Source organism: Carassius auratus, chromosome 14, assembly GCF_003368295.1.
Source record: "Carassius auratus strain Wakin chromosome 14, ASM336829v1, whole genome shotgun sequence".
Taxonomy (NCBI): domain Eukaryota; kingdom Metazoa; phylum Chordata; class Actinopteri; order Cypriniformes; family Cyprinidae; genus Carassius; species Carassius auratus.
This window is the reverse complement of record NC_039256.1, coordinates 12,112,835-12,138,810: the sequence shown is the minus strand read 5'-3', so window position 1 is coordinate 12,138,810 and position 25,976 is coordinate 12,112,835. Positions and strand designations below refer to the sequence as shown.

The 25,976-nt window shown below is 36.3% G+C and overlaps 1 protein-coding gene across 2 annotated transcripts; it reads left to right on the top strand.

Annotated features, from left to right (window-relative positions):
- The first annotated feature begins 1,509 nt into the window (after positions 1-1,509).
- On the top strand, positions 1,510-25,748 carry LOC113113643 (F-box/WD repeat-containing protein 11-like). 2 transcript variants are annotated; one of them, XM_026280014.1, is made up of 14 exons: positions 1,526-1,656; positions 10,217-10,321; positions 11,843-11,911; positions 14,470-14,689; positions 15,447-15,633; positions 16,530-16,620; positions 16,746-16,883; positions 17,467-17,585; positions 19,578-19,827; positions 19,912-20,030; positions 21,109-21,219; positions 21,334-21,412; positions 23,659-23,823; positions 24,904-25,748. In XM_026280014.1, the coding sequence occupies exons 1-13, from the start codon at positions 1,618-1,620 to the stop codon at positions 23,818-23,820; spliced, it is 1,689 nt and encodes a 562-aa protein (XP_026135799.1). In that variant the 5' UTR covers positions 1,526-1,617; the 3' UTR covers positions 23,821-23,823; positions 24,904-25,748. The 2 variants fall into 2 exon arrangements, with proteins under 2 accessions (XP_026135800.1, XP_026135799.1); XM_026280015.1 differs by lacking the exon at positions 10,217-10,321 and having other exon boundaries at positions 1,510-1,656.
- The last annotated feature ends 228 nt before the right edge of the window (positions 25,749-25,976 follow it).

The following is a 25,976-nucleotide window of genomic DNA, read 5'->3' as shown; positions in this document are numbered from 1 at the left end:
GTATATTCCTCAAAAATGTGTTTTTATTAAAACCTTGTTCTGTGCTTCTAGATTGACATTTTTCTATTTATAGACCATTTACTTTTCCACTATATTAATACTATAGCAAACACGTTTTTTTTTTTTTTTTTTTCATTCTTTTTAACACACCAGTTAATAAATATAAATACAATTATTGGTCAACTTATTATAAACAACAATTTTAATCAAGTTTTAAAGGTATTTAAAATTAAAAGTGACAGGGGGTTGTGGAATGTTTACAGATAAACAGTCAAAAAAAAAAAATAGTAAAAACATTGATTGATTCATTTTACTTAAAGAAATACAATTCATTTAAATAAGATTTGACTATACATCTAACATTACTGCAGTGATAACAAACACTTTAAAATGTAATGTAATGTAAAATAAGCTGATTTTACCCTTCAAATATTCCTATAATATTTTTCACAATATAAATTAAGATTACCTATATAAAATACATACCCTACATAAAAGGCATATATATATATATATATATACACACACACACACACACACACACACACACACACACACACACACACACACACACACACACGTGCCATTTATATGGGGTTAGAGTCCCTGATAATCCCTTTTGGGGGTTCATTACATATTAAAGATTGAAAACATCTGATCTTAAACACATTTTTAGTAAAGATTAACAAAATAAAAATTTGAAATACAAACTTGCAGAAAATGTATGCAGGTTTTTTTTTTTTTTTTTTTACATTTATTTTTAATTTTCAACTAACAATTAATATTATAAATTATTTTTGCGAGATTATTAGATCTAAAGAGGTCCGAGGTGTTCATTTGTTGTTTTTCTCTGTTGATGATGAAAGACCCAACAACAGAAGGAGCCAATCAACTGGAAGCATGCTTCACTACAACCCTGTTTGACCAATCAGGGCGTCTGCATTTTAAAGATAGCGCCGCCTCCAGAGCACGTGACCCCTGGGCAGCGCTGTCGCTGCTTTTGCAAAATAGAAGTCCGAACTCGAGCGTGAATAAATTTGTGCATGTTGTGTATTCTTAATTTGAGTTGTTTGGGGAAGTGAAATTAGAAGATTAATGTTAAATAAAATATATAATATGTTATTGAAATAGTTATATATATATATGTATATATGTGTATATATATATATATATATATAGTTATAACAAATAATATATTATTACATTTAGTAGGAATATATCACTAGTTAATTGTTTTTCCTGTTATTATTATTATTATTATTATTATTATCTTATCCATGTATAATTATGCACATGGTATATTTACTATTTTGTACTATTGTTTATTTTAATGAACATTTAATCATGTCTAATCTTGGCATTTCTCGTTCGCTTTTTTAAATGGAAAGTATGGTAAAATATTATATAACTATTATCCAAACAATGCATCAGCGTTGTAATTAATTTAAAACACTTTACTTGTTGTGCAAAGTGAGTGTCACTGTGGACTGGGACTCTTATTCTGCTGTGACGTCATTGTTGCTCCGTATTTTGTAGGCGTATGTTGTTTCTTTCTTCGCTCGGGTTCATCGACGGGTTTCCATTTTCACGGTTGGGTTCAAGCAGAACAACAATAATATGGATCCGGACATGGAGGACAAAACCCTGGAGCTGATGGTACGTGCGTCTAATACTCGACCCGATCTTAATATGTGTACCTCGCGCTGCCGTGGATGTTTATATGTGTAATAACTTAATGCAGTATAACGCGGGATAGAGAAGGAGGAAGACAAAAACACAGCGGCGGCCCGAATCGATGTGAGACAATCGCCTGGTTTCGTGTTGAGCAATAATGATTGGTTTTAGTTTTGTCGTTAAAACGACTTTTCGCTCATGATTTGACGAGTTTGTCGCTTTTGAATGTCGAGGGATTGTTTGTGTTCAATGGAGGATCGAAGACATCATTGCGGCACCGCTGCGCCATTGCATCACAGTCGTTACGCGCTTTATTTATCATATACATATGGACTTTTTATGTTGTAAACAGTCTATATGTGATTCATATATTACGTACATATGCACTTCATGGCTATACATGCGTTGTGTATAACGTAATAGATATTAAACAATGTATAGGCGCGTCATATATTGTTCGCTTCAGATAGTAAACAATATGTGATTAATCTATATGGGTATCAGTAAACAGTCCGTGCTCATTTCATTATTAAACAATATGTAAGAGCTTTAAAAATAACATGAAATCTATATGTGATTCATATATATATAGTTCATACGAGCTTAATGCATTCTGTGCGTCCTTCCTATAGGATACTGAATTATTTATATTGGCTTTATATATCGCATTTTCTGTATGGATATATAAACAATCTATCAGCGCGTTATATTCATATCTGTATGAGCTTCATGTATTAATCTGTATACGTGTCATATGCAATCTAGTTTAAAATATAGACTTTGTATAAATCTTTTGCAAATTATGAATGTATTTACTTTTTATATTTTTCATCCATATTCTTCTCATATGTAACCTTGGACCGCAAAATAAATCATAAGGGTCGATTAACTAAAAAACTGAGATCTAAAAATCACCTGAAAGCTGAAAAAATAAAAAATAAAACTTTCCATTGATGTATGGTTTATTAGGATCGGACAATATTTGGCTGAGACACAACTATTTGAAAATCTGGAATCAAGGATGCAACAAAAATTAAAATATTGAAAAAAATAACTTTTAAAGTTGTCCAAATTAAGTTTTTAGCAACTTATGGTAGGAAATTGACAAAATATCTTCATGGAACATGATCTTTACTTAATATCCTGATGAATTTTGGCATAAAAGAAAAATCTTGTCCCATACAAGGTTTATTTTTTTTTACATTTTCTTTGGCTATTGCTACAAATATACCCTGGTGACTGGTTTTGTGGTCCAGGGTCCATATGATAGTCTATATGTGCTTCAAACAGTGTATATGCAATCTTTGTGTCACATATCATCTATATATGCATCATTTCTCTCTCTCTCTCTCTCTGTGCACTTAACATCTCACAATCCAGATTTATTTCATATATCACATAGAGTCCATATGTGCCTATGTATTACTGCTATATGCTGAATCCCAATACACATAATCTATATGTGCTTAATTTACCTTACACGACCTGTATGCCTGTAATTCACTCTGTAAACAGTATAATATGTATTTAATACCACTAATATCTGTCCTGGATATCATTTCATACAGTTTATGTGCTTTATTTATCACAGTATTTGTATATATTATCTATACTATTACGGTCTACATGCAAGTCTGTTCATGCTAATGAAATTGTCCATTTTGCATAAAAAACATCTATTAAATGACTAATTAGTCATTTTTATGTTAATCACATTTACTAAACTGTCACATGCACTATTGTTTCTACTCATCCGTGCCCTAATAAGTCATGCATAGTTGAATCTGAATGTAAATGATGCAGAAGAGGGTGTAACCAGTTCAGTCTCTCTAGATCTGTCATGGTTATGCTAGTCTTCGTCTGGGGTCATGTTAGGTTGAATTCAACAACAGCCTCTCTGTTAAAGGACAGCTGCCTGGAGACACAGCGCCTGGGTTGTTTTCAAAGGGATTTGGAGTTTATTCTTTTATTACTGGATGCAGATTTATGAATGGTTAATATTAGTGTGAGGTCTAGTAAAACAGTAAAATTGTCTTATACTATGGAAAACAGTTTAGTTTACACACAAATAAAATTCTGTCATCATTTACTCAGCTTCAAGTTGTTCCAACCTGTATATATTTCTGTCTTCTACTGGACACAAAATAAGATATTTTGAAGAATGTGGATAACCAAAGAGATCCTGACTTACTAACTTTGTGCTTACTAACATTTTTCACAATATCTTCTGTTATGTTTTAGTAAATTCAAAAAATTATTTATAATTCATAATAAATCATTTAAAGTGGTCATATGATGCGATTTAAATTTTTTCCTTTCTCTCTGGAGTTTTACAAGCTCTTGGTGAATAAAAAGTTGCAAAGACTAAAGTCTCAAATCCAAAGACATAAGGCTTGTTCGACTTCATGCAGTTTTGCGCAGACCGATCGTCGGCTGACTTGAAGCAGTGCATGCTGGTTAGAAATTTTGTCCGGCTTGATACAGCGCTGACGCCACGTGACTGTGACGTATGCCATCAAAGTACCACAATATGTTAAGAGGCGTAACATTTCATCTCGGCATTCGGCCAGTCGCTGGATAGTGAAAGTGAAAGTCATGACATTTCCTCACTACTCCAAGTTTGTCCACGAGCTGCCATGCTAAAGGGCAAACTGTCAATAAACACTTCCTCATCCCATGATGCACGACGCAGCTGACTACGGCAGCTAGTTTAGTCCAAAAATGATCAGTACTTTTTGCAGTTGGGTCTGTTCGAGGTCGGATCACATTCTCACCACAATCGAACCGCTCCAGAGTTCGTTTGAAAGCATACTGAGATCACCTCTTCAAGCAGGTCTCGGTACACTTGTTTGATCCGCTTTTAGTCCGCTCCTGAGTGCGATTGCTGCTTTCTCACCTGCCCAATCGAACTGCACCAAAGGGGGAAACTAATAGGACTGTCACTTTTGTAAAAAAAAATCAATTTCGATTTTTAAGACTTAAGTGTTCATTGAATCGATTGTAAAATCGATTTTCCATGTCTAAAAAAAGACGTTTCCTTTTTCAATGTCAAATAATGGACGAACGTAAAGAGAGCGCTGGAAACGCACAAGTCAGCAATATTTCTTATTTACTGGCATGAAGTTTCGTGCAGAATAACAGAAAGCAACAGGAGTGCAACATTCTCTACAAAATATATGCAGAGGGGATGGCTGCCATAACAAAAGAAAAACATCACTGCAGGCTTCAACCCAGCTGCATTTGTAATTTAGGCAATTCAAAAGTCTCCAAGATTATTTTAAATAATGATCAATCCATTTCAAACAACTGTTCAAAAAAATGAAACTTTAAATGGACTTGAGAACAGGCCATGTGTGTTTTTTTATTGAACGTAACCGACACTTAGTCTAGGCGGCACTAGGCAGGCATGTGCAAAAAGGCTAGGGCCATTACAAATTTATTGGGCAGGAAAACAAGTCGATCAGCATTTTTGGGGTCCAGAGCAGAGCGTTTTTTATTCACTATATGTACAGCTCTTGAGAAGACGCGCTCCGACCGCACTGATGTCCCAGGGACACTCGTGTACAGCTGCGCAAGGTGGGGGTATTACCGGTCGCTGTCGGCTTGCAATGGGCCTTTTTAGAACTGCAACTAACGATTATTTTTTCTGTCGACTAATCTAACAATTATTTTTATTACAATAAATAATTAATCTAATGTTCTTTTTAAATTAGCTAATGAATCCTTTTGATAACTTTACAAAAAATATATAAGTACAACTTCCAATATAATATTTCAACCTTTATTCATTTTCAAACAAGTTTTTACAGTATAAAATAATAAAGAGGCAAAGAAAATTATTTTACTATGGTAAATATGAGTTTATGATAGCGTTTTATAACTAATACACAGTAGCCATAAATTACAGTTGTCTGAGACATCATGAAATGTTCTTTAGCATCACAAACCATAAAACAGATCTGGAGCTGATTCCAGGCGGCAAGGAAGTCGACCGGAAGTTGAAGTCGGCTGCGAGATGCCATCTTGTAGCAGAACTTCACTTGTGTTAGCATTCCCATTGACTCCCATTCATTTTGGCGTCAATTTGACATCGAATAACTTTACATCTGTCCAATATTTATTTCTAAAGATACACGACAATGTATAAAGGGCTCCATTACCTTCTATGTTAAATTATGGCCCCGTAGAAACGATTGCGTCATAACCACTCAACTCTCTGTCGCATTACCGTACAGACAGGAGGAGAAGCTCGCAGGCAATTAACTTAATATGGCGTACTGGCGTTACATTTTAAAATACTATACAAAATAATTAATCAGAATACTTACTCCTGCTCACTCACGCCAAAGCACTCCCTGCTCAAACTCGCCGTCTCTGCAAGATTAACTATGGCAGTTTGCACGCACAGCTACTAGAAGATTTACATATGGCAGAAAGGTTGCTGACATCGCCAAGCTTCGTTTGAATCTGCGCATCAGAACCGGAAGTGCTTAAAAACGCTAAAAATAGGCTTCACTTGTCTCAATTGAGTTCCAATGGGGTTGCTGTGTCCATTTCTTTTACTGTCTATGGCTGATTCGGGGTAGCTCGGTGGTCTGTGACTGTTGTCTCGCGGCGCTGTCTTTTAAGGGGCCGTTCACATATCACATGTTTTGCTTGCTCAAGTTCGTTATTTCCAGATGTAGGCGCGTGTTAAGTGCGCTCATAATGGAAGCGACGCGGTCGCGACGCGCACGCTGTGCAACGCGCTAATTTTTTCCAGGCGTGTACGCACCGCATCGAGTTAAAAACATCTAAACTTTTCAGAATGCCGCAAGTGCAAAAATAACAGACCTGAACCAAGGAAGTTGGTCACCACCAGATCACACGGTAACCAGTTAAACCGTAACACCATTGAGCGCCGAGATGTTTTCCTCTGAGGCGCTCGCGCATCGCAGTTGTGCTGCCGTGGAACACCATATCGGTTTTGCAAAGGGAACAAAGGGCCATTTTATTTGTCCTCTGTTTAAAGTATTCCCATACTTTTGATAACAGTGGTCTCTGTTTTTGTGATAGAATACAACTCTCTCCATTCCCAGTATGCCATTACGCGAGATGTAAACAAACAGTGTGACGCGTCAACGCATTTCACGGCACACACGTCAACGTATTTTTGTAGTCGATGTAATCGATGATGTCGGCGCGTCATTGCAGCACTAGGCCTTTTCATAACTCAGAATCTCCTGTAACTAGATGAGCGAATGAGGCAAATTCGTGTCTACCGCGCCGCGAGACCTCCAGACGCGCGTAAACGCGTCTTTACATTAACTTAACATCGAAATCATTCACGCCAGACTCTATAGAGCTTGGGAAACTACGTCCCTACGCAATGCATTCTGGGTAGTCACGGCCATTTTTTGGGACACGCTTATCAGTAAAAGTGACATGACATACAGATCAAGTGTAAGATTACATATGAAGAAACACGCAACAAGGAAGCAAAGATAAGGTATTTAGAAAAAAATCAAGACAATCAACGAACTCAATCTGCACAAACACAAAGAGTGGTCGGATGATCTTAAAGAGCTGCCGCTCGTAACCTACCCCAATGTGTTTTCTAACCTTGCTTGTAGTGTCAGAGCGTACACCTCTGATCAGTTTAAAAATGATAAATCTCTCGAGTCTCACCTGCAATTTACAAATGGATGGGTGCAGAACCTACACATTTTCCGCGTCAACGAGCGAGTTACACTGTCCCTTTGCTTTTTAATATGCGTTATTGTAAACTGTACAAATGAACCTCAGTGTGTTATGATGCACAAATAAAGAGATACAGAATTTATCAAGTTTGCCGTTTATTACTGTAACAGGTGGTATGCAATATGCATAACACTGATAATGAAGGAGATGTGGTTCATGCATAGGTAACATTTAATGTAAGTCTGTCAAATCGATTAATCGCATCCAAAAAAAGTTGTTTATATAACGTACATTTCTGTATATATATATATATATATATATATATATATATATATATATATATATATATATATATGCACATACATACGTGTGTAATCTATATATCAGACCGAAGGGACAATCCTTCTTTTCCTTCTTACTGCTGCTAATCAAGCTATGTGACGCCGCTTTGTTAACTCGGAGACCTGAGATCAAGGTGCGTTTTTCCAGCGGGAAAGCTGAAAAATCGCACTCCATTCAAATAATTTTTCCATGCCGGTCAAGAGTACGAATGGCAGTTAATTACACAACAATGTTTTACCATTGTAACTTATTTTTTAGCTGTAGAGAGCAAACAAAACAGTCTGTTATCAATCCAATACAATAGGGCTTGGGCGCCAAGTTGCATTCTGGGACGTGGCGGCCATGTTGCCAGCTTCGCGAATGTAAACATACAGCCAGTTGAACGAGAAGAGCAGAGCTGGGAGAAAGAAAAAAAGATGTCAAAATCGCGAAAAGTTTGTGGGATTTATAGGGAGACGCTAAATAGGGATGTCAGGGACTGGTATGTGGACAAAATCGGCACTATTAACGGTTTGGATCCATATGAAATTCCCAACAAATAGTGGAGTACCGACGGAGACTTGTTGCCGCAGGTTGTCATTACAGATATCTTCGGATACCTTGTTTGTTTTGTGAGCGCCTACACTTCAGAAAACTTCCAAAGCTACAAGTCAAGTCTCATGTACAGTTCACAAATGGATGGGTTCGGGGGCTGCAAATCATAGAAACGGAACGGCGGCAAAACAGTATACAGTAATCCGGTAAGCTGTTCTCTACCTTGCTGCTAGTTTAGTAACCGTTAGTGCTAACAACCATTCACACATGGACTTTTAACAATGTGTTTCAAAAGTGTAGTTAGTAGCTGTCCACCCTCCCGTTTTTCCGGGGTTCTCGCATATTTGAGCTGTTTTCCCACTGTCTTCCCGTTTTAGTATTTTCCTGTAAAATATCTCGTTAGCCCCTCCATCAGACCTGTCAAGTCTCTGTGTTGTTGTCCTGTTGCTACTCCTTGTCCTTCCAGCGAAACGGATGCTTTCAAAGCATCGTTTTGCTTACTTGAAAGCAACCTTAGCGTGATGTTTGGCTTTTTAAGATAGCGTGGTTGTTGTGAGAGCACGTCACGCCAATCTGTAACTAAAGACACAAGTACGAATTTTTGCTGTCAGCAGAGGGATAGCAACAAAAAGATGAATGTTGAAATTTCCCGTATTTTGGATGAGTAACTCGAGAAATTTCTCTTATTTTCAATGTTGACTTAAGCTATATAAATTAATATTCAGATGTTATGGTCTCCGTAGTCGCGTCTCCAAGCAGGAAAGCGGTGTAAAGTTAATCCATTCTCATTTTATTTTCCCCATGGCAATTATGTGTTGCGCTATTACACCCCACAATACAGCAACGGTTGAAAATGGTTAAAATAGATTTTTTAATTAATCAAATTAAGACACACGGATGAGAGGGAGTATGTCTAAACACTGCTTAGTAGTCCGAGTGGCAATAAAGGAGGCATTCAACGTGGGGGCCACGCCAAGTAATGACGTCACAACGCCCAAGCCCTATACATACAGCAGCGCCCGTGTTCTAAAGTCCCAGAATGCATTGCGTTGCTGACGTCATGTTCCCAGACTATATTCGCTTTGGTGTGAACGCAGCATAAGAAGTCGCTTTCGACGTCGCTGGGTCTTGTAGGCACCTATTTTCTGTCTAGCTTTTGCAAGGCATACTGCACTTTCGGAATTCTTTATTTTCTTTTTCTGCTTGTTTGTGAATTTTGTTACATCTATTTTTTTATTGTTTAATTATTTTTAAATGAATAGTGTACATATTTGGTTAAAATCGATTCCCTATTTTCATTTTCTAAACTTTTTTTTTGGCTAGTCTGATCGATTGTGCAATCTGTGCGATTTACGTTTCAACCAAACTAAATGGGGCAGGTGTGAAAGCACCCTGAGTGTCATGCACAAACAGTCTTGAGTGTGTAAAGTTTGTCTGTTCACATGTCCGTACTCTTAACAAGCTCATATTTCAATGGAGTGCAGAGGTAGGAGCTTATTAGGCCACTCCCTCTTTTCCACTCTGCCTACTCATAATTGTGTTTTTGGTCAGTGTCTGCAGAAGTGTGTTTGTGTGTGTGTGTGTGTGTGTTTGTGTGTGTGTGTTGCTCACTGTTGCTCTAATACAGTTTTTTCCCCCCTCACTTTCCACACTGATTCTTCTCTTTTCTCTTTTTCACATTGTTTCACTTGTTCAACCCTCACGTCACTGCCATTATATGCACTGCGTGTTCTTTCTTTTTTTCTTTCTTTGTTTATTCTTTCCTTTTTGCTAATTCCTTTGTTCATCGATATGTTAATTCTTTCTGTCTTGTCCTTTATATTATTTGTTCTCTTCTTTCTGTCTTTCGTTGCTTTTCTCCTCTGTTTATGGTTTACTTTCATTCTGACTTTTTTTGTGGGTCTCTCTCTGTTTTGCCCACCGCTCCCTCTTGTATTGCATATTCTCTCTCTCTCTCTCTCTCTCTCGCTCTCTCTCTCTCACACAGTGTTCTTTGCCTCGTTCTGTCTGGCTGGGTTGTTCGTCGGTGGCAGAGAGTCTGTGTGCTCTCAGATGCCTGCAGAGCCTCCCGTCTTCCCGAGCCCACAACCAGGTTCTGCTCTCCTCTTCTCTCCTCTCCGCTCCTCCTGTCTGTCTGTCTGTCTGTCTCACACACTGGTTGTGTGTCTGTGTGTCTGGCTAGATGTGAATTAAATGCGTAGATGTCTTAAGTTTACTGAGCTGTAATATAGTCTCTATAATTCAGTGTTTTTTAATTTATTTATTTATTTTTTGCGAGAGAACAGAGGAGGAAGTGCTGAAGCGCAGAGTGGCTGTCTGTTTCCATCCTCTCTCTCTCTCTCTCTCTCTCTCTCTCTCTCTCTCTCTCTCTCTGCTTGCCTGTCTGTGTCTGCTTTAGTCTCACCATCTCATATCTGAACCTTTGCCAAGTATATTTAAAAATGTTCAAACATGTGAAGCATGACAAGTTTTCAACATTTTCAGAGATGTTTCTTGAGCACCGAAACAGCACATTAGAATGATTTCTGAAGGATCATGTGACACTGAAGACTGGAGCAATGATGCTGAAAATTCAGCTTTGATCATTTATTACGTTTTATATTCTCATAGAAAATAGTTATATTAAATTGTAATAATATTTCACAATGTTACTGCTTTTACAGTATTAATAACATTTTTGGTAGTGATGTTTTAAGTCCCATAATGCATTGCATTGACCTCAGTTAAAAAAAAAAAAAACTGAGATGCAGATGAAGTGAGAGAAGTATTCATTATAACTACATTTCTAATTCATGTTTTATGTGTAGATTAAATAGTTCAATATATCTAAAAATGCGACATTCATGAATCAGACCATTATCTTTGTGCCGCTCTTTTGCCAGACTCTCAAGTGCAGCTTGCAGCTCACGGGTGAAGCAGACAGTCAGTCAGTCTGGTTTGTTTGTGGTTAGTGTAGTTAGTGGATGATGTTGCTAGTTTATGTGGTTTTTGAGAATTTGAGAAGAACTGACTTCATACATCCATTAAATCTGCCAAAATACCAGCTGATTTAAAGACATCTAAACCTCAAAAATAAAGTCAACATCACAACAAACTCACAGACACAAACACATTTGTAGTTTCTACTACAGAAATGTTCAGACATTTCACTCAAGTCGCAGTGCAAGTGTTTATGGGAAATCAGTGAGCTGTGTGTATTAACATCAGGTTTCATCAGTCTTGTCTTTATCTGTGTTTCACTGTTTGCTTTATCAAAGGTGCACATGCATGTACTTGTGTGTTTTTAACCCTTTGTGTGATTCCAATTAAAGCAACAGTTCAGCTATAAATGAAACTCCTCCCACTTGTCCTTAAGCCCCTCCCCTCCCACGCCTGTTCATTTTGTGAGAGTTTGAGTGGATCTGAGAGAAAATTCAAAGTTTGTTTCCACAGACATCACATTAGAGGGTTTTGAGAGCTCGATCTGTTCGTTTGTGTTTGCCGTCTCTGTGTGCATGTTAAACTGCTCGTGTTTGGAATGTTTTACCCAGAATGCACCATTCTTTAGCTTTCTTTCAGTCAGATACATGTTTAACACCCGGCGCTCTCTCTCTTGTGTGTCTCTCTCTGTTAGAGCATGATGGTGATGGAGTCACAGAATAACACCGGTGACGTCTCACCCAAGAAGACAACAGTGTTCAAGGTGTGTGTGTGTGACAGAAAGAGAGAGATGTTCATCTACAGAGGCTTGTCTGTGATTTTATACCAGTCCAAATCCAGAATATCCGGAAAATGTTTGCCTCCCACCACAAAAACAAAAATTCCCAGCCGAATTAGTTTTTTGACAAACACCAAGATCACGCCTCATGTGGTAATTTAATTGCCCTCCGAGCTTCTAAGAAGAGATCAGCACTCTTGTGCTTTAATGTAAAGTGTGTGCATTATAAATATAGACTTTTTCTTTTCTTTTTTCTAAAATGCTAAAAGTGTTTACAAGAATAATCTTCCCTCACCGATCCACAACAGCGAGTGGGAGTAAAAAAAACTGCAAAGTTACGTACATTTGTAGCACCAACAGGTATACAAGACAATTTCAAATACTTAAATAAGTATATTATATACTTTTAGATAAATTACCGCTTACATAACTAGTTTTACTAGTTGACCAAGTAGCAGTTATTTCATTATAACGCTTCTATTAATAGTTTTTCTTAATATTATTTTGATATTTTAGGTTTTATCTTAATATTGTTTTCTTTTTGATTTTAGTTCAAGTTTAACAATTTTAGAGTTGTTCCGATTCCGATACTAGTATCGGAAATATCTCCGATACCACAACAAATTCTGGCATCGGCATCGGCGAGTACATGAACCCATATACCGATCCGATACCATTTTCTTAAAAAAGACCTAGTTATGACCGCAAGCTTTGCCTAACCGCTGCACGGTTCTTCTTCGCTGCTCAAAATGCATTGAAAACACAGGAAGTTGTGCTGTGTTGCCACAAGCAACCCCTGTTTAGAGCAGCGAAGAAGAAATGAAAACGCGTTAGCAGCCCTTATCTATATATGACTGGATCACTCATCACATTCTAAACTGCCAAAACACAGTGAAGCCGCTACTATATTATAGATCAGTGGTTAGCAGTATGTCTCTGTAGTACCGGTAGTTACAGACTCTCGAGTATATTCAGTACCGGCAACTGCGTTCAGTCGCTTCCGTGTAAGTCAAAACGCAGGGCTCCAGACAGTAGCCGAATATATACTAGTGTCTGTGAATATTAAACTGCAAAATACTATTTAAATATTACTCCCGCAAAATCTACATCTCTGTGGGTGACTGGCACAGATGCGCGAGAGCTCGCTGTTTTGTAGTCTCTGCTGTGTGTCATGAGGACACGAACGCATAAACCGTCACTTCATGAGAATTTACCGTTTCATTTGAGAATACTGTCATATCATAAACACAGACACTCAAAGATCTTCATGGCAGCCCATTAAAATAAATGTTTGGTTTACATGAGTAAATTGACAATATATAAAGCTACTGTTGTAGCCTACAGTAATAATAATACATCTCTATAATAATAATAATTATGCCTAGATGGTTGCTTGTTTTTTACTTGTTTTTTACTTGTTAGAGATTATCTGATTAATAGATCTTTTTTTATATTCCTACACTTATTTGTTGCAGTTTTTTTATACAGTTATATTGTAAAACTTAAATACCTTTTTTAGTTTGCGGTGTTAGATTTTTGGCTGCATTTGAAGTTCTTTTTTGCATAAGAAAATAAATAATACTGTCAAATTCATGTTAGATAATAAAAATACTGTAATAAATACAGTAGTTCACCATGTATTTGTTCATGTTTTATTGAGGGATCTGTCTGAAGCACACCATAAAAAAATTCTAGCAATTTACACGGGGCTAGTAGTATATACAGCTGTATATACAGATATACACCCAGGTATCGGATCAGTACTCGGTATCGGCCGATACCCTGAGCCCAGGTATCGGAATCGGTATCGGGAAGAGAAAAAGGGTATCGGAACATCTCTAAACAATTTTCATTAATATTTAAAAAATATGTTTGTTTTTTTCTCTTCAGTTTTAGCTAATTTAGTACTTCAGATTAAAACATGTAGCTAAATTAAAATAAGGAATTAAGCAGCTAGCTGTAATAAAAAAAGGTTTTTCACTTATTAAAAACTTAGATAAAAAGCTTTTAATATTTTTTTTCTTCTTTTTTTTTATTTATTTGGCTGTAGTTTCAATTGTTTAGTTATCATGTGTAGTTAGGTTTATTTTAGATCAAGTAGTTGAAATTAAATCTGTTTTCAATTAATTTTTTGGTCCCACTTTATATTAAGTGGCCTTAACTACTATGTACTTCCATCAAAAAATAAATACAATGTACTTATTGTGTTCATATTGTATTGCAACTTTTTTTTTTGCTGCTATTGAGGTGGGAAACAGGTAAGGTTAGGGACAGATTTGGTGGTATGGGTAAGTTTAAGAGTGTGTTCAGGTGTAAGGGATGGGTCAACGTGTAATTATACATGTAATTACAGAAATTAATTACAGATGTAATTATGTGCAGATATTTTTCAAATATAAGTTCAATGTAAAAACATGTATGTACACAATAAGTGCATTGTACCAAATTAATAATTAAAATGTAACTACATAGTAGTTAAGGCCACTTAATATAAAGTGGGTCCAATTTTTTTTTTCTATTTTATTTCTTGTCTGTGTGTTCAGTTTGGGAATGGTTCAGTAGCGGGTTCGAGGAAGAGGATGTCGCAGGGGAGCTTTGAGAAGGAGAAAGATCTGTGCATCCAGCTGTTTGATCAGTGGTCCGAATCGGATCAGGTGGAGTTTGTGGAGCATCTGATCGCACGCATGTGTCACTACCAGCACGGCCATATAAACTCGTACCTTAAACCCATGTTACAGAGAGACTTCATCACCGCGTTGCCAGGTAACTAACACCCATGTAAGCACACGTTCCTCAAGCCTTGGCTAAAACAAATCCTCCTACTCCAACACATGCTTCATCAGAGTCAGAAATGTGTGTGTCGGCACACGGCCAGAGCCGCCCACTTACATCAATTACACACACATCTGACAACATACACCACAGTTTGTTTTTATTCTAGGTTTTTTATGTGAATATATTTTTTTTATATTTGTGCGTGTGTGTGTGTGTGTGTGTATGTGTGTCTATATATATATATATATATATATATATATATATATATATATATATATATATATATATATATATATATATATATATATATATATATATATATATTGGTATATAATTACTAAATTAAATAATAATTATTTATTCTTCAGGTGTTTTTAGATGGGTATACTTGTAACCACATAAATAAAAAACAAACAAAAATGTTGACAATTAAAAAGAGATTTTCTTTATTAGTACCACACTAAATTATAGTTTCTTTATGAGTCCTGTCCTACATAAGTAAATGATTTTTTTGTAGCTTTTAATAAAATACTGTAAACCGAAACAATGCATATTTAGACATTCTGAGTCTGTGTAAAAAATGTTTTTGCAACATTAACAGAATGTATAGATATAGTTATATTTATTCTAGATATAAACTGCTATATATCTATCTTGCTATTTTTGCAGTATGGATCAGGCGCACCATGACTGTCCGTGACTGCACAAAGCTACAGTAGCTCTCACTGAATCTCTTTGTCTGTAGCTCAGGGTCTGGATCACATAGCGGAGAACATCCTGTCGTTTCTTGACGCTCGTTCTCTGTGCTCTGCTGAGCTGGTCTGTCGAGAATGGCAGCGGGTCATTTCAGACGGGATGCTGTGGAAGAAGCTGATCGAGAGGATGGTGCGCACAGACCCGCTGTGGAAAGGCCTGTCAGAGCGCCACCAGTGGTAAAAACACACACACACACACTGACGCTCATGCTTTGTTACTCTGAGCAAGAAATGTTTACTTGGAAACTAGCTGTTTTTATGGTTTCATTTTAGATAAAGATAATATTAATAGGCAGAATAATAAAAAAAAAAAAAATATATATATATATATATATATATATATATATTATTGAAAATAAATGTGCTCCATGTGTGCATCAGTAATTAAATGTCAGTAATTATTTTCAGTTATTCCTTATTAATACCATGTAATCTGTCACATGTCAGTCAGTACAGTGTTTCTTATTTTGTTCTTATTTTTGTTGACAAAACATTTGAACACATGCCTAAAATATTAGGACCATGTGCTTTGGTGTGAATCATAATTAGTGCTGACGAACTCAGATATGTGTGTGATGATTGTGATTAATTACAAGGCCTATCAGTCCTGTGAGATCATCGACAAACTGTCAGTATTTTAATATGTAAAATGTTAATATAACAAAAATATAAATTAATCATGGTGGGTGTGCATTCTTCTTATTATTTATTCATTAATTTAATATCTACGTATACCATATTTACCACACAGGGTTATTATCATTAATGAAAACCACAAAAACTTTTTCCTTACCAATGAAATAAACATAAAATTATATTTATTTAATCTTATTTTAATTCAGCTAGTTGCAGTTGAAGTAATAAAATATCTAAAACTACAACTTAGTAAAAACTATGTAGACATATTTAAAAAAGACTACGTATTAAAGTTAACTAAAACTAAAAAATTGTTTACTGTTAAACAGTAACTGAAATAGTCATGCCATGCCAATCACCATAAAGAGTTCAGAAACATTTGGGTTGTTCATCCCTTGCTTGTATCTGATTGGTGTTTTTCTTGTCTTCGTTCCCAGGGAGAAATATTTATTTAAGAACCGAACTAACGAGGTTCCGCCCAATTCGTACTACCATTCACTCTATCCCAAAATTATACAAGACATTGAGGTGAGCCTCCATCCATTCCATAAATCTGTCCGTCCAGTTACAACCTCATCCCTCCGATTGCCTGTTCATCCATCCATCGCCCCTTCATTCATTCTGTCTCCTGTTTGTTTATTCTGTTTGTTTAGACTATTGAAGCGAACTGGCGTTGTGGACGTCACAATCTCCAGCGGATTCAGTGCCGGTCAGAGAACAGTAAAGGTGTTTACTGCCTTCAGTACGACGACGACAAGATCATCAGTGGCCTGCGAGACAACTCCATCAAAGTACCTATCTGTCTGTCTCTCTGTTGATCTGTATTTCTGTCTGTTGATCTGTCTCTCTCTCTGTTGATCTGTCTGTCTCTCTGTTGATCTGTATTTTTCTCTTTTAATCTGTCTCTCTGTTGATCTGTCTGTTGATCTGTCTGTCTCTCTGTTGATCTGTCTGTATTTCTGTCTGTTGATCCGTCTGTATTTATGTCTGTTGATCTGTCTCTCTGTTGATCCGTCTCTCTCTCTGTTGATCTGTCTGTCTGTATTTCTGTCTGTTCATCAGTCTGTCTCTCTCTCTGTTGATCTGTTGATCTCTCTCTTTCTCTCTGTTGATCTGTAGATCTCTCTCTCTCTCTCTCTCTCTCTCTCTCTCTCTGTTGATGTGTCTGTCTGTTCATCAGTCTGTCTCTCTCTCTGTTGATCTGTCTGTCTGTTCATCAGTCTGTCTCTCTCTCTGTTGATCTGCCTCTCTCTCTGTTGATCTGTCTCTCTCTCTGTTGATCTGTAGATCTCTCTCTCTCTCTCTCTCTCTCTCTCTCTCTCTCTGTTGATCTGTCTGTTGTGGTGATTATCACGTTCTCTCTGTCTCTGTCAGATCTGGGACAAACAGTCTCTGGAGTGTCTGAAGGTCCTGACGGGTCACACTGGCTCGGTTCTGTGTCTGCAGTACGATGATAGAGTGATTGTGACAGGTTCCTCTGATTCGACTGTCAGGTACTTGCACAATAATATTGCAGTGGCATAATTGTTAACTTTTTTTTTTTTTTTTTTTTTTTAAGAAATTTGTACATTTATTCATCAAGCATGCATTAAATTGATCACAAGTGACATAAAATACATTTATAAGGTTACAAAAGATTTCCGATTTGAATGTTGCTTTTTTTGCATCTTCTGTGCATCATAGAAGTAAGGGTTCATGCAGGGTTAGTGTAGTTAAACTAAAACCATTTATAAAACAAAAACCTGATTAATCAGTTCACATTTTTCTAAATTTCACATTCATCTCTTTAAAATGCTTTCTAAAAATCTTTATCCAGTAGTCCTGAACAGCTATAAAAGTCTAAAAGTATGGGAGTCCTTAAGCCGGAGAAAATAAAAATATGATGTGCTGCAAATTTTAGATAATTATTAGATAATTAGTTTTAAATGTTTCACATACATACTGCCTCCAGCTGCAGAATCTCCATGGAAACAATGACCTCACTTCCCTAGAAGCATTTAAAGCTGGAGCCGGAGCTCTGTCACCTTTTCCAGTGCGAGTATGTGTGCGTTTCTCTCACCTGTGAGAGTTTGAGGGAACGAGCTGCACAGCTGCATAAATCAGGTTTGCGTCACTGCGAGTGGAAGCGCAAACGGCCGGACGTTTAACACCTGGAGAGGGAAGCGTCTTTGTAATGTGATGGTGTTTACAGAGCATTAACACTTCAGTTGGCCGAGTTCAGCTCCTGGTGAGGTCATTCACATGTCATTTACGGTCCATCCGTGTTTTGCACCTGCTGCGGTCGTTCGTTTATGCCACTAGAGCTTTGCCTCTAACTTAACAACGGCTTTGCCAAAAGAGCGTAGCAGTTATTACAGGAGATATTTACTACTTAAATTATTGAAAAAATAGGATAGAAATCTATTATTTCTTTAAACCGTCTTGTTTTAAGGAAATTCTGTGCCACCAAAAAGTTAAAAGGATGCATTAAATTGATCAAAAGTGTCAAAACACATTAATAATGTTACAAATATATATATATATATATATATATATATATATATATATATATATATACGTCCATATAGCTAGCATGATGCCTTCGATTTCTAGATGACAAAGACAAAGTTTACCAGTACTACGAAAGGTTACAGGTACTTATCTGAACTAACGTCATGATCACTGCCACTAGATATAAATAAACCTTGATTTTTCACTTGGTGTTATTCAATGGCAGTAAAAAATGTGTCGTTATTGTGCACTGCTGCTCGTAGACTAGCTCCAGTGCTCATTGCTGCATTGCTAAATGATAGAAACTAACCAGAGCCCCTTTCACACTGCACGTCGGACCTGCCATATTGCCGGAACATTGCCGGCTCGCCTTCTGTGTGAAAGCAACCACGTCCCGGGATTGATTCTGGCATTGAACCCGGATCGGGGACTTAGTAACATTGCCGGGTTCAACCAGGGACGAGCGCTGTGTGAACAAAAGCCAGATCTAATGCCGTGTCGAAGTGATGATGCACGGTATTGTGCGACTCTTTTACCAGCTGTTTTGAAGAAAGATCAACGTTCGTGACGAAAACATATGTGCAAACTGTAATGAAGCAGAGATCAGTTAGTTCCTCACTTTCAGCGCAGACGCCAAGATCGTTTGTTTGCTTCAGTGAAAGTAAAATGAGTTTTCGACTCGTACATTACACGTCACACCGAATTGCGTAAAAATACCAAAAACTAAAAAAACTGGTCTTTAAGACCATTTTTGTGACATTTTAAAAATGATATACATATTTTGAGTGATTTATGTATCCATTAATCGAAAGTGGTGTTTAACCTGCAACATGGCCTTTAATTTCTTTTGACATTTTTATTTCAAGTGACAAAATGTTGTTTTGTAATGGTTGGTTTTAGTTTTAACTTTAATAACTCCCTTACAGTAGTTGTACTCATGTTCCCTTCATAATGTGTCCTAATCTGTGATATTTTTCTCTGCCTGTCTGTCTCAGGGTGTGGGATGTTGTCTCTGGTGAGGTTCTCAACACTCTGATCCATCACAACGAGGCGGTTCTGCACCTGCGCTTCTGGAACGGTCTCATGGTGACGTGTTCGAAAGATCGCTCCATCGCGGTGTGGGACATGGCGTCTGCGACCGACATCAGCCTGCGCCGTGTGCTCGTGGGTCACCGCGCCGCCGTCAACGTGGTGGACTTTGATGACAAATACATCGTGTCTGCGTCTGGAGACAGAACCATAAAAGTGGGCGGGGTTTTAGTAATGGTTGATTGGCAGCTGTAGTGTGATGATGATGATGTAGATGAAAGACGTTTTGACTGTTTGCAGGTGTGGAGCACAAGCACGTGTGAGTTTGTACGGACGCTTAACGGTCACAAGCGCGGCATCGCTTGCCTTCAGTACAGAGACAGACTCGTGGTCAGCGGGTCCTCGGACAACACCATCAGGTTTATTACATTTCATTATTATATTGAGTTTATTCATGTTTTAAATATGCTTTAATTAATAGATAAATACATTGAAACAGTAATAATTTCTTTATCATAACACATTAATATAGAGTGTGAAATTAGAACAATATGTATTGATTGAAGAAATTGTAAATATTTTAGTGTTAATAATAATAATATTTAATTTGGTAAATTTCACATTGGCGTACACTTCCATTTAAAATAAAATACGTATGAGATTTATTTCTTTGATGCAGAGGTGAATTTCCAGAATTTCCATTGATCTTTCAGAAATCCTTCTAATATGCTGCTTTGCTGCTCAATAAACATTTCTTTGTGTTGAGAACAGCTTCATAATTATTTTTCAGGATTAGTTGATGAATAGTAATTTCAAAAGAACAGGATTTCTTTAAAATAGAAATCTTTTGAAACATTGCAAAGGTGTTTTGACACTTTTATCGATTTAATGCATCTTTCCTGAATAAAATTTGAATTTTAAAATTCTTGTTTTTTCTTGAACTTTACTGTATTTATAAGAATTTGTGTAAGGAGATACAAAAGTATGTGTCATAAGAACTGATGCTCAAAAAAAGCATCATAAAAGTATTTATGATAGACAGTATGACTTGCTTTATAAAGTCATAAATTCTGAGTGTGAGAAATCATTGCCCTTTCCTCTGTTTTTGAGTAAATATTGCTTAAATTGAAATGTTTTCCTAACACAAAACTATCGTAAGTGTTCAAAAGGCTTGAAATATAATGCACGAGTTGTATAGACTTCTATTATGATTTTTTTTAGTCCTTGACGACTCATTCTGCAGTCTTAATTTTTTGTTTTCCACAGAAGGAAAAAGACATGCTGGTTTGGAATAAGTAAATGATGACAGAATAAAAAAAATTCTAGGTGGACTAACCCTTTAAATGCTCTATAAAACCTCTCAAATTTTTAGTTTTCCACTAAAGAAAGAAAGTCATCCAGGTTTGGTATGAGTAAATGATGATCATTAAAATATCTATGAATGCTCTATAAAATCTCTCAAATCTTTAATATACATGTGTGTTTATGTGTGTTCAGACTGTGGGACATTGAGTGTGGAGCTTGTCTGCGTGTGCTGGAGGGTCACGAGGAGCTTGTGCGCTGCATCCGATTCGACAACAAGAGGATCGTGAGCGGAGCATATGATGGGTGAATAAACACACTCAGTCACAGCACCATCTGTTACTGACAGGGTGTTCATCTGTCAAACTGGGTAATATCATGCAGCCATAACTCACTCTCATTCTCTCTCTTCCTCTGCAGGAAAATTAAAGTTTGGGATTTGCAGGCCGCTCTGGATCCTCGGGCCCCTGCCAGCACGTTATGTCTGCGTACACTCGTGGTGCGTCTGAATTCTGCCATTTCATGTTTATGTTTTATCTTTTTTTTTTATATTACTATTAATATTTTTTTGTTGTTACATTCACATATGATAAAACTGATAAACCACAAGATTTCACTGCTAGTTACCTTTGTAAGTTTGAAATAATCATTTAGTTTACCTGTTTGGGAATATGTTAAAGGGTTAGTTCACCAAATAATCACAATTATGTCGTTCCAAACCCGTGAGACCTCTGTTTATCTTCGGAACACAGTTTAAGATATTTTAGATTTAGTCCGAGAGCTCTCAGTCCCTCCATTGAAGCTGTGTGTACGGTATACTGTCCATGTCCAGAAAGGTAAGAAAAACATCATCAAAGTAGTCCATGTGACATCAGAGGGTCAGTTAGAATATTTTGAAGCATCGAAAATACATTTTGGCCAAAAAATAACAAACTACGACTTTATTCAGCATTGTCTTCTCTTCCGTGTCTGTTGTGAGAGAGTTCAAAACAAAGCAGTTTGTGATATCTGGTTCGCGAACGAATCACTCGATGTAACCGGATCTTCTTGAATCAGTTCACCAAATCGAACTGAATTGCTTTAAACGGTTCGCGTCTCCAATACGCATTAATCCACAGATGAATTAAGCTGTTAACTTTTTTAATGTGGCTCACACTCCCTCTGAGTTCAAACAAACCAATATCCCGGAGTAATTCATGTACTCAAACAGTACATTGACTGAACTGCTGTGAAGAGCAGCTCGGTTCTCGAATCGGACACGTCTGACAGAAACGGTTCTTGACTCGTGAACGATGCTTCAACAAATTCTAACTGACCCTCTGATGTCACATGGACTACTTTGATGATGTTTTTCTTACCTTTCTGGAAATGGACAGTATACCGTACACACAGCTTCAATGGAGGGACTGAGAGCTCTCGAACTAAATCTAAAATATCTTAAACTGTGTTCTGAAGATAAATGAAGGTCTTACAGATTTTTGTAACGACATGAGGGTGAGTTATTAATGACATAATTGTGATTATTGGGTGAACTAACCCTTCAAATATAATTCATACTTCTTAAATAAGCAGTCACCGAGTGTTACTTTAAAGCCAGTTTGCGAAGCTACAGGCTACTAGAAATAATAGTATTGGAAACACAGGGACGTATGGGAATGTAGTGGCAGCCTAAATAAAGTGAATTAGTTAATCAGTTTTTGTTGGAATGGTGCATTGAAACAACTGCTTCACTAAACGAATCTGATTCCTAGCTTTACTATTAAACAAACTTTGAAACAAACCCATTCATTAAAATAATTGGATTTCCAAACAGATTCACTAAAAGAATGTGATTGCCAGCTATTCTATTAAACATAGTTAGAAACAAACTGATTCACTAAAATAATAGGTTTCCCAACTTGATTCAGTAAGAAAAATAAGAGATTTCTAGCTATATTCTTAAACAAACTTTGAAACAAACCCATTCATTAAAATAATTTGATTCCCAAACTGATTCACTAAAGGAATGTGATTCCCACCTATACTATTAAGCAAAATTTGAAACAAAATGATTCATTAAAATAATTGAATTCCCAAAATGATTCATTAAAAGTATTAGATTCGTAGCTATACTATTAAACAAACGTTGAATCAAAATGATTGCTTAAAAAAAATTGATTTGCAAACTGATTCACTAAAAGAATATGATTCCCAGCTATACTATTAAACAAAATTGGACACAGAATGATTCATTAAAAGAACTGAATTCCCAAACTGATTCATTAAAAGAATTAGATTATTAGCTATACTGTGAAACAAACTTTGATACAAATCGATTCACTAAAATAATTAGATACCCAAACTGATTCACTAAAAGAACTAGATTAATGGCTATTAAAACTGTAAAGCAAATCATTTGTAAAAAACATATAAAAAAAAAAAAAACTATTTTAAAAAGAATCGATTGACCAAATCAGTTGGGTCATCATTGTTTTTCTTTAACTCCCTGTGCTTTTAATACTAGTATTTCTAGTAGCCTCTGACAAACTAGTTTCAAAGTGGTTTCCCCAGCACTAGGTGACTGCTGATTTGAGAATCAGGAATGTTTTATTTTTCATACATGAATCATTATTTCAGCAGCTGAGCAATACGCTGCAGTAGTGTGTCGGTACATCAGTAGTGTTGCTCCCTGATTCTGACAGACGTCTGCAGTGTCTGCGTGTGCGTTACTGTATGTGTGTGTGTTGTCATGGTAACATCTCGCAGGAGCATTCCGGCCGTGTGTTCCGACTGCAGTTTGATGAGTTCCAGATTATTAGCAGTTCCCATGACGACACCATCCTTATATGGGACTTCCTGAACGTCTCCACCAATGGCCAGCCGGAGAGGCGATCGCCCTCGAGGACATATACATACGTCTCCAGATAGCAGGTACACGCACAGCACAGAGCTTCAGTCATTCGCCAGAGTTTAGGTTTAGTTAAGCTTTAACTGTTTTTGGTGGTTTTACATGTTTGTCAGGAAAAAAAAAAAGTGAAAAAAAAAAAAAATGCACTGATAGTCCACACTTTAGTTTGCAAACTTTAAGTCTGACCACCAAGCATGTTTAAAGCATTTCATTCTGTTTAGTTTTCATTAATACAATAGTGTTTATTATAGTTTGTAATATATTATTTTATATATTAAGAATATTAATGTTTAAACCATAAAATATTAAATAAATAAATAATTTCCATTGGTGGATTTAGTTATCTGTCTGTTTATTAGTTTGTTTAATTTATTCATTAAATATTTTTCTTTAGTTATTTGGTTTCATTTCTGTTCATATTGTAATGGTTAATATATTTACAATTTAGTTTTCTAGTGTTTATTATAGTTGTCCTTGTATTTTATTTGTTATTACTTTATATTTGTATTATTTGTTAAATCCATAAAAATATTACCATATTTTTCATGGGTAGTATTTATTTATTTATTTTTTAATTAATTTGTTCTTTAATTTCCATTGGTAGTTGTTTTATTTATTTGTTTATTTAATATCGCAATAGTTCTGATTAATTAATACAATTAATAAAAATATTTTTGTCAATAATTATTAACATAATTATTGTGTATATTTAAGGGATATTGTAGTGTTTGAAATAGTTTATTGTCTTTTATTTTATACCATGTTATTTTGTATTCTGTTGAAACCATAAAACAATTAAAATATTTTTTAGTATTTGTTTTCATGTATTTATCCTTTAAACACTCTTCTCTATAGTTTTGTTTCTTTTTTGTTTTTTATTGTAACGGTTGCTGTGCATGTGCAATTTATATTTCAATGTTTAAAAAAAATAGTTTCAAGTGTTTTTGTCTGTAAATCTGTTTAGTTTCCATCCATATGATGTACAGTAAGTATTAAATACAAAAAAAGATGTTTTTCACGTTCATATAATATCATATAATAGTTGTAATTTATTTTTCATTCTTTTAAATATTGTTTGAATGATGTCTGTTTGATCTGTTCAGGTGCCTCTTCTATGTGCCAGTGTGTCCTGGGAGAGCTGAGAGCTGATTGGTTGTTGGTCGTGTCCGTCACAGAATGGTGCCTAAGGATCCGCCTCCTCTTCTCTATCTGACTATAAACTTACAGAAAAACATACACTGATTTATGCTTTGCCAAACAAACACACCATTGGGTTTCAACACTGTTCTGCTTTATCCAGTGGGGAAAAGACAAGCACAATCTCACACACACACACACACAATTTAAACAGCTTCAAAGTGTATCTGTACTATCACTGCTGCTCAAATAACCTGGAAATCTGCACTACTAATAGCTCATATCCACACGGGGATCACTGAAGCTGGGATTCTGGGAGTAACATACGGATGAAGGACAGGTAAAAGAGACTTTTCGGACTGCTGTGCGAGAGAAAGGAACTCGGACGGCAGTAAACTCTCGCTCAGGACGTCTGCCGCCTTTGGCTTTCATGCCACATCTCTCTTCAGGACCAGGGACAAGCGTGTTTTTCAGGATGACGGCGTGAAGCAGAGTCCGTCTGCATGCATGCGAGGATCAGCTTGGTGACTGTCTGCACTGATGCCTCTTTTCCTTTTGTCTTTAGTTTTTATGATTTTGTTTTTCTATTTAATTGGCCTCTTCGTCTCTCCCGTATGGTTCTGCTAGGCATTGTATGTCTTTGTCACTCAATGTCTGGTTTGATTTCTCTCTGCCTGCTTGCTCATCGAGGGCTGAATCTAGTTGTAAACAAAATTGTCTTGTCAGATTGTGTTGTATATTAAAAAAGAGAGAGAGTTTTTTTTAAGCAAAAAATATTGTGAATAAAGGACTTGACCTGAAACATGCTTTACACAAGTGTGCAAATTTCTTGTGGTTCAAATGCAGTTGCGTTTTCCTCTTTGCTCAGTTCTTTCTCTTTCAGATCAGCTGCTGATGTCATATTTATAGCAGCTACCTAAATTATAACACATGCTTTAAAGTCACAGACGTGTGAAGGAGGGTTACAATAAATCAGGCTTACAATCATTGCATAAAAAAAAAAAAAATATTGATTACTTGAAATATAATAAACACTATT

What these genes read in the sequence shown, in the direction of transcription:
- LOC113113643 (XM_026280014.1), top strand. Translation starts at nt 1,618, where the DNA reads ATGGATCCGGACATGGAGGACAAAACCCTGGAGCTGATG. An exon ending in ACAAAACCCTGGAGCTGATG is followed by an intron (nt 1,657 to 10,216) that starts GTACGTGCGTCT and finishes TCTCTCACACAG; the next exon opens with TGTTCTTTGCCTCGTTCTGT. An exon ending in CTGGAGACAGAACCATAAAA is followed by an intron (nt 19,828 to 19,911) that starts GTGGGCGGGGTT and finishes GACTGTTTGCAG; the next exon opens with GTGTGGAGCACAAGCACGTG.